Source organism: Phaenicophaeus curvirostris, chromosome 17 (assembly GCF_032191515.1).
Source record: "Phaenicophaeus curvirostris isolate KB17595 chromosome 17, BPBGC_Pcur_1.0, whole genome shotgun sequence".
Lineage (NCBI taxonomy): Eukaryota > Metazoa > Chordata > Aves > Cuculiformes > Cuculidae > Phaenicophaeus > Phaenicophaeus curvirostris.
The window spans coordinates 2,835,063-2,846,287 of NC_091408.1; the positions used below are offsets into that span (position 1 = coordinate 2,835,063).

General features: G+C 51.0%; 1 protein-coding gene across 4 annotated transcripts in view; it reads left to right on the forward strand.

Annotated features, from left to right (window-relative positions):
* SSH1 (slingshot protein phosphatase 1) overlaps window positions 1-10,619 on the forward strand; it is a 39,175-nt gene extending 28,556 nt beyond the window's left edge. For all 4 annotated transcript variants that reach the window (XM_069871192.1, XM_069871191.1, XM_069871193.1 and 1 more), the window contains 6 exons: window positions 6-134; window positions 1,231-1,277; window positions 2,753-2,899; window positions 3,557-3,757; window positions 4,535-5,165; window positions 5,639-10,619. In XM_069871192.1, the coding sequence (XP_069727293.1) occupies window positions 6-134; window positions 1,231-1,277; window positions 2,753-2,899; window positions 3,557-3,757; window positions 4,535-5,165; window positions 5,639-6,913 (2,430 nt within the window). In that variant the 3' untranslated portion in view covers window positions 6,914-10,619. The remainder of the gene's footprint in view (window positions 1-5; window positions 135-1,230; window positions 1,278-2,752; window positions 2,900-3,556; window positions 3,758-4,534; window positions 5,166-5,638) is intronic.
* The last annotated feature ends 606 nt before the right edge of the window (window positions 10,620-11,225 follow it).

Below are 11,225 nucleotides of genomic sequence, written 5' to 3' on the forward strand. Positions count from 1 at the left end.
CGCAGATACGAAATGAGCTGGAGAAACACATGAACTGCAACTTGAAGGAATTCAAGGAATTTATAGACAATGAGATGCTGCTTATCTTGGGTCAGATGGACAAACCGTCTCTGATTTTTGATCACTTATATCTGGTAAGCTGCCACGTTAGGAGCTCCAGGATAGCAGGAGGCTCACTGGGAGTGATCTGACAAGTCGCTGGGCTCAGTGGAAGCTGGATTTGGTATCAAGGTTGACTTGTGTAGTGTGAGCAAGAGGTGCAGCCTGCTATCCCACCCTCTGTGCAGGCTTCCTCCAGGACCCACAGTGCTTGTAAAAGCTCTTTTTTTTTCTAGCTCTTGCTGTAATGATTCTTTCCTGGCAGGCTGATCCTGTTTCAGGACCTACCGTGGCATAGCTAATATCTGTGTCCATTAATTTAGTATTCCTAACGATGGAGATTTTCTTTTAAGACGAAAAAAGTTGTAGCTGTGGATGCTGCCCTGACAGATGTTTGCTTTTTGACTCCAGTCAGGGTCACTGCATTGTTTTTCTTGGTGGAACCTCTGCGGTTCCGCAGGCGTGGCCAGAACTATGTAAAGAATCAGGCTGAAGGTGATGGGCTGTTCCAGCCTGTGCGGGAGCACAGAACGGTGTGTGTTTCATCTAATCTTTTGCCACTAGATGGTACTCCAAGCAAAACCAGGCACTGCCATCTGGAACAAAGACTTGAGATGAACACATTTGTGCCCCTTACGCTTGGGTCTGGGTTTTTTTTCTGGAGAGAGTCAGAGGAAGTGCTCATGTTTGAGAGCAAAATCTGCTTTTTAAGCTCTTTTTATCTTTCTGTTTTGCAAGTATGGGGAGACTCAAGGTGTAACCACCTGCATAGCTTTCAGAATTTGCCTCACTTCTCATATACCTGTGATCCCAGCCATACCACACATAATCATGTTGGCTCCCTGCACTATTTATCTCTGGTTAAAAACCAAAGTGGCCAAGGCAGCGATTGGGGATGTACTCTGTCAAATGGTGGCCTAGAACTCCTTAGGTGAAGATGTAATTCCCTCGTCCCCACCTTCAGGAGGTCCTTTTCTGACAGGAATCTCTGTGCTGATCTGCAGTGCTGGTGCCATGTTGCAGTTTCAGGGGCTGTTGGCAATATTTGAGTGAGGCTGGGGGGTTTCAGAACCTTAGGGAAGAGGGGAGGATCTCGGGCTCCTTTGAAACTGTGTTTTGTGGCTGTTGCAGGGATCTGAGTGGAACGCCTCCAACCTCGAGGAGCTGCAGGGCTCGGGGTGAGTACTGCGCCGTTCAAGCACCAGCATTGAGACTTTGAAACCTCCAGTTGTTTGCTTTTAACTTACATTCAGGTCTCTCGAGATGACAGGTGACATTTGTAGACTGCAGGGATGAGTTTGGGCCCATTCCCAGCGATGTGGGTAACTTACTGTCCTGACCTCCGTTGAGAAATCTTTCCTATGTCATCTCTATCAGCCACACGTAGAGTGGAAATAACAAAACTTCTCGTTTGTGAAGTACATTGAAATCTCTGAACCCTCTCTACGTGTGGCAGCCGAGCGTGAAACTGCCATACATCTTCTTGTGTCAGGTGTGAATTCCTGCAGGCTGCAGAAGAGCAAATATTACAACAGTAAGCTTAGGAAAAAACCTCTATCTAAATGGAGCAGAACTTCCTGTGAGTGAGCAATGTGCACCTCACCTGCCCAGGCAGGCAGCTGCAGGGCTGTCTTTCACCACGCTCTCATCTCCGCGCCGCTTCTTGGCTTCATCTTCTTTCACGCGTTTTGGTCGAGTGAGAAGTTTGCGTATAAATATTTGCTGCTTGCCCAAGGCGTACACCAACCTTGATGAGAGAAACTGAAAAATATTGCTCAACAGCGTGACTAGAAATGTTTAATTTGGAGCCCTTGGGAACAGATGTCTCAACATCTTTGAACAAGTAAATCAGCCAGCAGGTTAATACTTCTGATCTACGGGGAAGGCATCTTGACATGCAGTGTCTAGAACCCAAAGCTGGACAAATTCTGAAACAAATATCCTGTGTCCTTGATTTCTCATAATGATGAGGGGTAATAAATCAATTTTTTTTGTGCTCCCTGGGGGTGTAGTAATCCCTGCTGTGATGTTTGGAAGGAAATGAGAGATGCCGTGTGCTTCTCATTTCATATTTTTGGTTAGAGAGAAGAGAAAAGGATGGCTTTGCAGCTCAAGCCTGCAGTTGAATATTGTGATTCATAGAATCGTGGAATGGTTTGAGTTGGAAGGGACCTTAAATTCCCACACCCTGCCATGGGCAGGGACACCTCCCACTGGATCAAGGGCTCCAAGCCCCATCCAACCTGCCTTGAACCCCTCCAGGGAGGGGGTTCTGTTCTCAGCTCTACTCCAAATGAGTCACTTGGAGCCAATGCACTTCTCTTCTCTCAGCACCCCAGGACCTGTGCGTGGCACGGCGAGAAGTTTCTGATGAGGTTGCAAAGCCTCAGCCAGTGGGATAAAATATACCTCCTGTGCCCAGGGTCGTTTGATGCTTCGAATAGGTTGTGCTGGTGGTGAGAGATGAGTGAATGGTCAGGTTCTGCACATCACGAGCGTGACCCGTGTTAGCGGGCGTCCCAGGGGTTCAGAATTAGGGCTGTAGATTCCCTCTTGCCATTCATGTTGTGCCAGAGTTCATGGGCTTCACAGTGCGTGTCAGTTCCCTTTCATGACCATGGCAGTTCGACTTCTTTCTTTTCCTTCTCTGTAGCATTGACTACATTTTGAATGTGACCAGGGAGATCGATAATTTTTTCCCTGGTCTGTTCGCGTATCACAATATCCGAGTGTACGACGAGGAGACCACGGACCTCCTGGCTCACTGGAACGAGGCGTATCACTTCATAAACAAGGCCAAGTAAGTGGGTGGGAGATGAAATTCGGTGTGAGAGCAAACCTGAGCCGCAGGGTCTGACACTGTGACCTGTTTCACCCAGCGTGGAGCTGGGCCCTTCCAGAAGCCCCTGACAGAGGCAGCAGGGCTTTTGCATTCCTGCTCTTGCTAGAGTTTTCTGTGCCCCTAGAAATTCCCCACAGCTTGTCTCTTCCCGTATTGACGTTAACCTGTTCCTAGCCTATCAGATTTTTTATTATTATGATTTTGTTTTACTTCCGAAGGAAATAAAGACATTTCCTCTTCTCAGGAAGTTCTGGAAAGACTCCAATACGTATCCGTGTTGGACCAACCCCAGCTGTCTGCAGACAAGAGATGGTGACAGAGCCTGGCAAACTCTGCAGGGCTTTTACACTCAGATTGTTCTTGCTTATCCCTGTATCCTGAGACTCAGACAGGCAGGCGGGAGGCTTTGTGGTGGGCTCTGAATTGGCAGCGTGATTGAAGCTGCTCTTCTCTTAATTCCCAGCTTTTCTGGAGAGAGGTTCTTCTTGTGGCCTACTGAGTTTCTTACCTACTGAGCTGTGATGTCAGGACAAAGAACTGTCCCTCTGCCGTGTGAAATGGTAACAGATCCCATAACCAGAAAGATGAGACGTTTTCCTGTTTGTCCTCCTGCAGGAAGAATCACTCCAAGTGCCTGGTGCACTGCAAAATGGGTGTGAGCCGGTCGGCATCGACTGTTATAGCCTACGCCATGAAGGAATTCGGCTGGTCGCTGGAAAAGGCCTATAATTACGTGAAGCAAAAACGCAGCATTGCGAGGCCAAATGCAGGCTTCATGAGACAGCTTTTGGAATATGAAGGCATTTTAGACGCGAGGTAAGGCGGCAGGGTGAATGGAAAGGTGACTTGCAGGAGATGAAGATCATAGAATCATGGAATGGTTTGGGTTGGAAGGGACCTTAAAGCCCATTCAGTTCCACCCCTGGCCAGGCCTCCCTGGATGGAAATTAGCTGTCTTCTAGGGAGATCTGCTCTGGTTTAATTCAGTCAGAGTGTCTCTGTGTTTGGGAAGCGTGTTCGTATTTCGTAGCAGCCAATACTGTTCAGCACAACATTGTTCCTGTTTTATGAAGCAGAACTGAGCTCAGGCAGTGTTGGAGGTGAATCATTTGCAGTTCTGGGGGACCGTGCCAATCACGAGTCTCTGTCATTGCAAGCTCTGTAGTGTCTAAGAAAGGTTTCTGTGTGCTCTGCTTGGCCTCTGGGGGAAGAGGAGGAAAGATTTTCACTTTGATTCAGCAGGGACGGTGCCGTGAGATGTGCAGAGATGTTGGTTCAGAGTGTTCTGCCCTGACAGAGGGCTCTGTGTCCCCTCCGCTCTGGGGCACTCTTCACAAGGGCTGTTGCCATCATGGATGTGATGCTGTGAGTCTGCTGGGCCAAGGAAAGTCTGGAATTGGAAGGCAGGAGGGACAAAATCCTGATGCTGGAGGTGGTTTTGCCCAGCTGGGACTGCCAGGCTGGGCCCATCGTTCAACCTTTCAGTTCCAGGGTGTGGAAAGGGATGAATGTTCCTTGAACCGAGCAGTTCCTCAGTTAAACAGAATCCTACAGTTCCACGGTAGTCACTCGTGTCTTTGTGCTTTCCCCCAGCAAGCAGCGCCACAACAAGCTGTGGAAGCAGCAGGCAGAGAGCAACCTACCCCAGAACACAGATGGCACCACGGGGTCGGATGACTTCTTACTCGAGAGCTTGGACATCGACCTAGAAAACCGCCTGGCTGACCTGGATACGCCTTCGCAGTCAGCTTACCTGGATAACCGCGCTGGCACAGACGTGTCTGTGGGGTTTAATTACTGCTTCCGTCGCCTCTCGGACACGCTGCTGGAGAACAAGATTCCCGGTGACAGGGAGGGCTTTTTCCACGTAGAGGAGCTGGAGCAGGATGTGCTCGTGGAGCGCCGAGCCTCGCTGGTGGGACAGCCGCCCGCTGCGCCTTCCGAGGGGAGGCTGCTGGAGACGGTGAAAGCCCTGAAGGCAGCAGAGCCTCTGGCTGAGCTGAGCACGTTCAGCGAGAAAGAGGTGAAGAAGAAACTGGAGTTCAGCCCCAGGAAGGGAAGGAGGTTGCTGGGCCCTGGGGACCCAGGGGAGGATGGTGTCAGGGAGGAAAATCTGATGGAGAAGTGGAAGCGACGTTTGTCTGTGCACAAGGAGGAGAGCAGGCTTAATAGAGAGAACTTGAATAACAACAACAGCAAAAGGAGTTGCCCAGAGGATTTTGAGGTGCGTATGAAGTTGAAATGTAGGTGATTAGCATGGCTGACTACTGCAAGTGAAACTGCTCTTCTCATCTTCATAGCACAGTTTCATTTGACTTGGATAAAGCCTTTCATTCCATGATGAGCTTCTTCCTTTTCGAAGTGCTTCTGAACATGGCTTTGCTTGCCCAAGCTATGGATTTAGATGCCAGAGAGAGAGAGAGCACACACATGTGAGTGCCCTGTAAACTGCTTTGGGCAAGTTGCTTGCATGACCATCGCTTGAAACGGTAGGTATTCTTCTGTTGAAGGTTCTGTCTGCTGAGAAAGTACGTGGCTTTTGTTCCTGCTGCAGGGCCTTGAGGGAAGTGGAGATGGGCTTTGTTTCAAATCTGCTTGGCTGTAATTAGATCTTGTGGTCTGTGCCTCTCGCTCTGCTGGTGGCCGGTGTCCTGTTGTGTGCGCATTTATCTGTACCCGTTTTCTTTTTTTTTGCAGCACGACGCCGTGTTTGGGATCCTCAGTAAAGTCAAGCCTTCCTATCAGTCTTGCACTGACTGCATGTATTCCTCAGCCGGGTTGTCTCCTGACTCCTTTGGGGAGCAGTGTGAAAAGTTGAACCCCAGCACTGCGCGTCGCAGCACCACCATCTGCACGCAGCCAGCCCTCCTCTCCCACATCAATTCCAACTTGGAGCACCTTCCCAGCAAGGCACACTCGGAGGAAGCAATCAGAACTAAAAATAATGAGGCTCTGCTTCCTCTGTCGGCAGGAACTGGTGCTTTGGAGGTTGGCACTTGCAAATCTCTCGATCAACACTGCAGCATTTTGGAGAAAGGAAAAGATGCACCGAAAACCCCGGTCAAAACTCTGCTGCCCAGGAGAAACTCGCACTGTGACAAGAACCTCCTTAATGCAGAAGTGGTGAAAGAAGAGCCTCTAGCCAGAAAAGATGGCAAGCCTACCAAGGATCTGAAGTATTTGTTGTTCAGCAAAGAGCTGGAAAAGCCGAGTGCAAACAGTTACTTGATGCAGCACCAGGAGTCTCTTATTCAGCTGCAGAAAGCAGGCTTGGTTAGGAAGCACACCAAAGAGCTGGAGCGGTTGAAAAGCCTGCCCTCGGACACCTCCTCGCTGCTCAGAGAGAGCTCCCTGAGCAGAGTTGACTCCGGCATTGTGGAGGGCAGCGAGGGTTTGATTTCACATCACAGCCTCGTGCCTCTTCTGGGACCAGCACCCATGATACCTGAAGATGTAGAAAATGAGGTGGAGAAGTTAGAGGTGAAACGCGCCTTGGAGGGGATCTCTCAGAAAACCTCCACGCCTGTCATGTGTCGGTTGGAGCACACGAGCAGCTTCACCAAGGACTTCCTGAAGACCATCTGCTACACTCCGTCCTCCTCCCGGAGCTCCAACCTGACGCGGAGCTCGAGCAGTGACAGCATCCACAGCGTGCGGGGCAAGCCCGGCCTGGTGAAGCAGCGGACTCAGGAGATCGAAACCAGGCTGCGGCTGGCTGGCTTGACTGTATCTTCTCGTCTGAAAAGGTCCAATTCTCTCGCCAAGCTAGGATGTCTTAACTTGTCCTCTGAGGACTTATCCAGTGACATGGATGTGTCAACCGTAACGGACTCAAAAGAGGCCGTTTCAAGCGAGTCTTCCGTGCTCTGTGAGCCACAATCCATGCTGAGGAGCGCAGATGTCACCCCCAAACTGGCAGCAAAGCCAGCGGTCGGAAACTTGAAGAACACGCTTTGGATGGGCAAAAGTTGATGCCTTCTGTGTGGGGAGCGAGGGGGTGGATTTGGGGGCGGGGGATATGGCATTTATTCATTGCACCAATGCAGTTTCATCATCTTGACTTGCAGTTCATCTGACCCTACCTCTTCTTCCCCTCTTTGTACTCAGAGTGGGAAGAAAAAAACCATAATGGGTCATGATGAATGGCACAAGGGAAAATAAAACGTATTGCATGGCTTAGAAGAGGACTTTGTGTGTGGATTGCCTGTTGTCCTGCAGGATGCTATTCCTAGTGCTGTTTGCCAAGTATAATAATGCGTTTCTGTGTGTGGGTATATATAGATGGATGTTTGCATCTCTATCTATATATAGAAAATGCTGAAATATTCTGTTTCAAAGACAAAATAATTCATCGTGACTTTTTTTTTACAGAACGACCACGAGTCTCTGGTTCAAACAGGGCACTTGTGGAAAATCCTTAAAATGGTGACATCAACACTACCTCTGTTTTTGCTGACTTCTAGTCTTGGTTTGTTTGTTTGGATGGGGTTTTTGAAAAGGCTTTTCCCACAACCCTTCCTGTTGTCGGAAGGCGTTCCCTAGGTGTTAACCATAAAGGCCTGGAGGAGCGTGAAGACAGAAGCCCTGAATAACCTTGCTGTGAAGTGGAGGAGTTGTATTGTGTTGGCATCTCCCTTCGTCCTCGCTGTGTGACTCGGTGAATCGTCACTCTCGCCTCGGTGCTGGTGTGACGCCCAAACCGTGTCGCTGCCACCGGTGGAGAGAGGCCTCTTGTGCTTTGGGTGTTTTTTGCTGTCGTCGTGGTTTGTGATGTCCCAGTGCTAATGACAAACCTGGCCAGTAAGTGACCGTGGACCCTCGTGAAGCTTTGTGTGATGCTGTGTTGGTGTCGTGGATCCTGTGTTGGGTGGGGAGCGTTCTTCTCGGGCTGTCAGTGAGATGGCCACGGAGGGGCGGCTCTCCTGGTGTCCCACGCGTTTGAAATCCCAGTAGGCAATAGGTGAACGTGTCTCTTTTCTGGTTGTTGCTGTTGGGTTTGGTAGAACGGTTCCCGTGTCCTTGGTTTGCCGGCAGCCTGGGAAGCCGTTGATGAAGTCCAGGGGTTATTTATGGCGGGTGACAGGAGGCTGGGTGGCCCTGGAGCGAGGAGCTGGGGTGTACGTGTCCTGACTCACACAGGGCGGCAGCAGCCTCCTGCCTGAGCTGACAGAGGTGTAAATCCTGCTCTGGGGGGCAGCGCGTCCTTCAGGGAGAGCGGCCAAACAGAAGAATGGGCTCCTCCAGAGAGAGGGAGATGTCCTTTCTGAGGAACGCTGGCGTGACCTGCAGAGAGGGCCTGTGCTCCCCTTGGTGAGGCACCTGTGGTGCTGCACGCTCCGTAGGAATTGGAGCCGAGGAAGCACCTCCTGTCCTGCACCAGAGGCTGACGTGGGGACTGGTGCTACTGCTGCTCTTGCCGCCCTGCTGCGGGAGAGGCTTAAGATGCAGCACTTCACTGATGCTACGCGAAATGCACGTTTTCTTTGTGCTTATTTTGAGTAGCCACCCGGGTCAGAACTGCTCTGTGCGAGGTGCCCTGGCTGAGTCCTGAGGGAAGAACTCAATAAGCGTTGGAGGGGATGTGGTCTAAGCTTTGGTGCTCTCCAAGTTCCACCTGAAATCATGCATTTGGGGGATATTTTGAAGCAGGCGTGGAGCAAAACTGACCTTGGAGGTCGGCGATGGCAAATGGATGGGCTTGTGTTTAGGAACCAGGCTGTGGGCACACGCTCTCGTGTTGAAGATCCCCATCGAAAGCCATTCTTAACAATCCCCTCCCTGAGGTGGGGAGGGAGCAGGGCTGGCACAGTCGTTCTCAGAGTCTGTATCTGTTTTAATCCAAAATCCACTGTCTTGAGAAAGGGAGCCGGGCATTTTACTGCCCTAAATGCCTGGAGTTCACCTTTTTTTTCCTTAAGCGTAAGACCCCACGTTTTTATATTAACAGGGTGAGGAATTGTGGGGACCGGCAATCAGTAAATGAATGTCCCTCCTTGAAGAGTCCTCAATGCAACAAACATCTTTAGTTTAAGGCACTCTCTGCTCCCTCTTTCACCCGTGAAAGCTGTTTTGAAGCAAAAGCTGCTGCATGAGGGGATGACAGGCACAGACTTTTGCTTTTTAGGGCTAAGAAAACACTGGGCCATGTTCATGTCGGATGGAAATACCTGCTATCAGCGCACCGGGGGTGCACGTGCAAGTCTCTACTGCAATAATTTTTCTATATTTGTATTGTTTTCTTCTCCTTTTATTCCGATTTATGCAGGGGGGCAGCCCAAGGAGGCCCTGGGGTCGTTTGATGCTCTGACCCACCTCTGCCACGCGCGATGCTGTGCTCGGGGTTGATCCTGGCACGGTTTGATCCGCAGCCTCTGCTTGCAAGGGCTGTTGGCACAGTTATTTTCCTCCACCTTGTGTTACCTCAGCACCTTTCCAGCGCTGCAGACCTTTCCCATCACTGCCCGGCCATAGGAAGAACTCGAGGGGGGCTCAGATTTGAATAAATTCAGAGAGATTCTGTTAACGGATGCAAGCAAACGTAGACATTTCCTTCCTGTTTTCTTGAGCGCCTGCCGAGTTCTGCTGCGATACGAGCCCCTGCTTTCCCGGGGTGCAGCTCAGCGCTCACCCCCTTGTCCCTGCTGCTCGCTTGGGCTCAGCTCTCGCTGGACCAGCCCTGCTCGTCGGGCTCAGGGCTCTGTCGTGATGGTTTTGGGACGCAGGCACAGTTTATCAGGAGTCGGTCTTGAAGCCAACGTGTGCTAGAAGCACCAGTGTGCCATTTGGAAGGGTTTTGTAGCCAAACCTGTGCTCGCAGACTTCGTTAGGTTCGTTGCATGAGAAGGTAGATGTGGTTTTCCTCTCCCCCTCCGTGTTGTAATTGTTCTTTTACAATTGAGTGCCTTAATAATAGTTTACAAATACTGTGTATTTATGCTGAGCTGTTCCACTCTGCTGGTTGCTGTTCATTTCTTTTGTTTTTTGGTGCTTTTTGGTGTTTCTGGTGGCAGTGAGACCGTTGCTCCTTGTGTGCGTCGCCTGGCTGGTCCCGTTGAGCTCGGTGCTGCTCACCGCTTCCCATCTGCTCCGCACACGGCAAACCCGAAGGGCTGTGTTGGGATGCGGCCGTGCCAGCTCCCGGTGCCTCCGTTTACCTCTGCATCCCTGCAGAGACCCAGACCAGGGGGGTGTCCGGGGAGACCCAGCGCCGCTGGGTGGGAGTCCAACCCCAGCCCCGTTCTGCCAGAAACCCCAAAATGCACAAAAGTGGCACCTTATTATTTCCAGTCTAGGCGTTGTGGATCTGTGATAGCAAGAGCTTCTCCTCCTGGCTGTCCTCTCCACGATGCTGTCGGGCTCGGTCGTGCCCCGTGTCCCCCATCACGCGCTCTCGGTCGGGGAGATGGAGACAAAGAGGAGGGGTGGGTGAGTAACGTGTAGCTGTTCCAGTGCGTCGCTGTACTCTGTGATAACAGTGTTCCTTTGCTTTCACGGGATTTCTTAATCCTGGTTTTATATTTAAGCCCGCGGTATCTTTTTGTACTGTACGTCGGCGGGAGGGGACGCAGAATGCACTTTTGGTTTTTTTACTTTGGTTTGTAAAAATGTACTGTATATTTTATGTGCTTCTCGTGAGGAAAATAAAGTTTTTTTGGTTTGTTTTCCTTTTACAACTGAACTTTGCAGCATTTTTGGAGGGAGTGGAAGGATCAAACCGTCACGGGGAACAGGCTGGGGTGAGAGGGGGTGGAAAGAAGAGGAGGCAACGAGCACCTCATCGGAGCAGCCGCGGGCTCTTGGCACCACAGGCCCCTGCCCCGGGTTATCACATCCCGTCTGTCCTGGCTGTGTTCCCCTTCTTTGGGTCCTGGCTGTTTCTGCTGCCCCTAAAAGCCAGATTATTCTCCCTCTGTACTCAGCACAGGTGAGACCGCTCCTCAAATCCTGGGGTCAGTTCTGGGCCCCTCACCACAAGAAGGATGTTGAGGCTCTGGAGCGAGTCCAGAGAAGAGCAACGAAGCTGGTGAGGGGGCTGGAGAACAAGAGGAGCGGCTGAGAGAGCTGGGGGTGTTTAGCCTGGAGAAGAGGAGGCTGAGGGGAGACCTCATTGCTCTCTACAACTCCCTGAAAGGAGGTTGTGGAGAGGAGGGTGCTGGGCTCTTCTCAGCACAGGCTCTTCTCAGGGGACAGGACGAGAGGGAATGGCCTCAAGCTCCGCCAGGGGAGGTTCAGGCTGGACATTAGGAAAAAATTCTTCACAGAAAGGGTCATTGGGCAGTGGCAG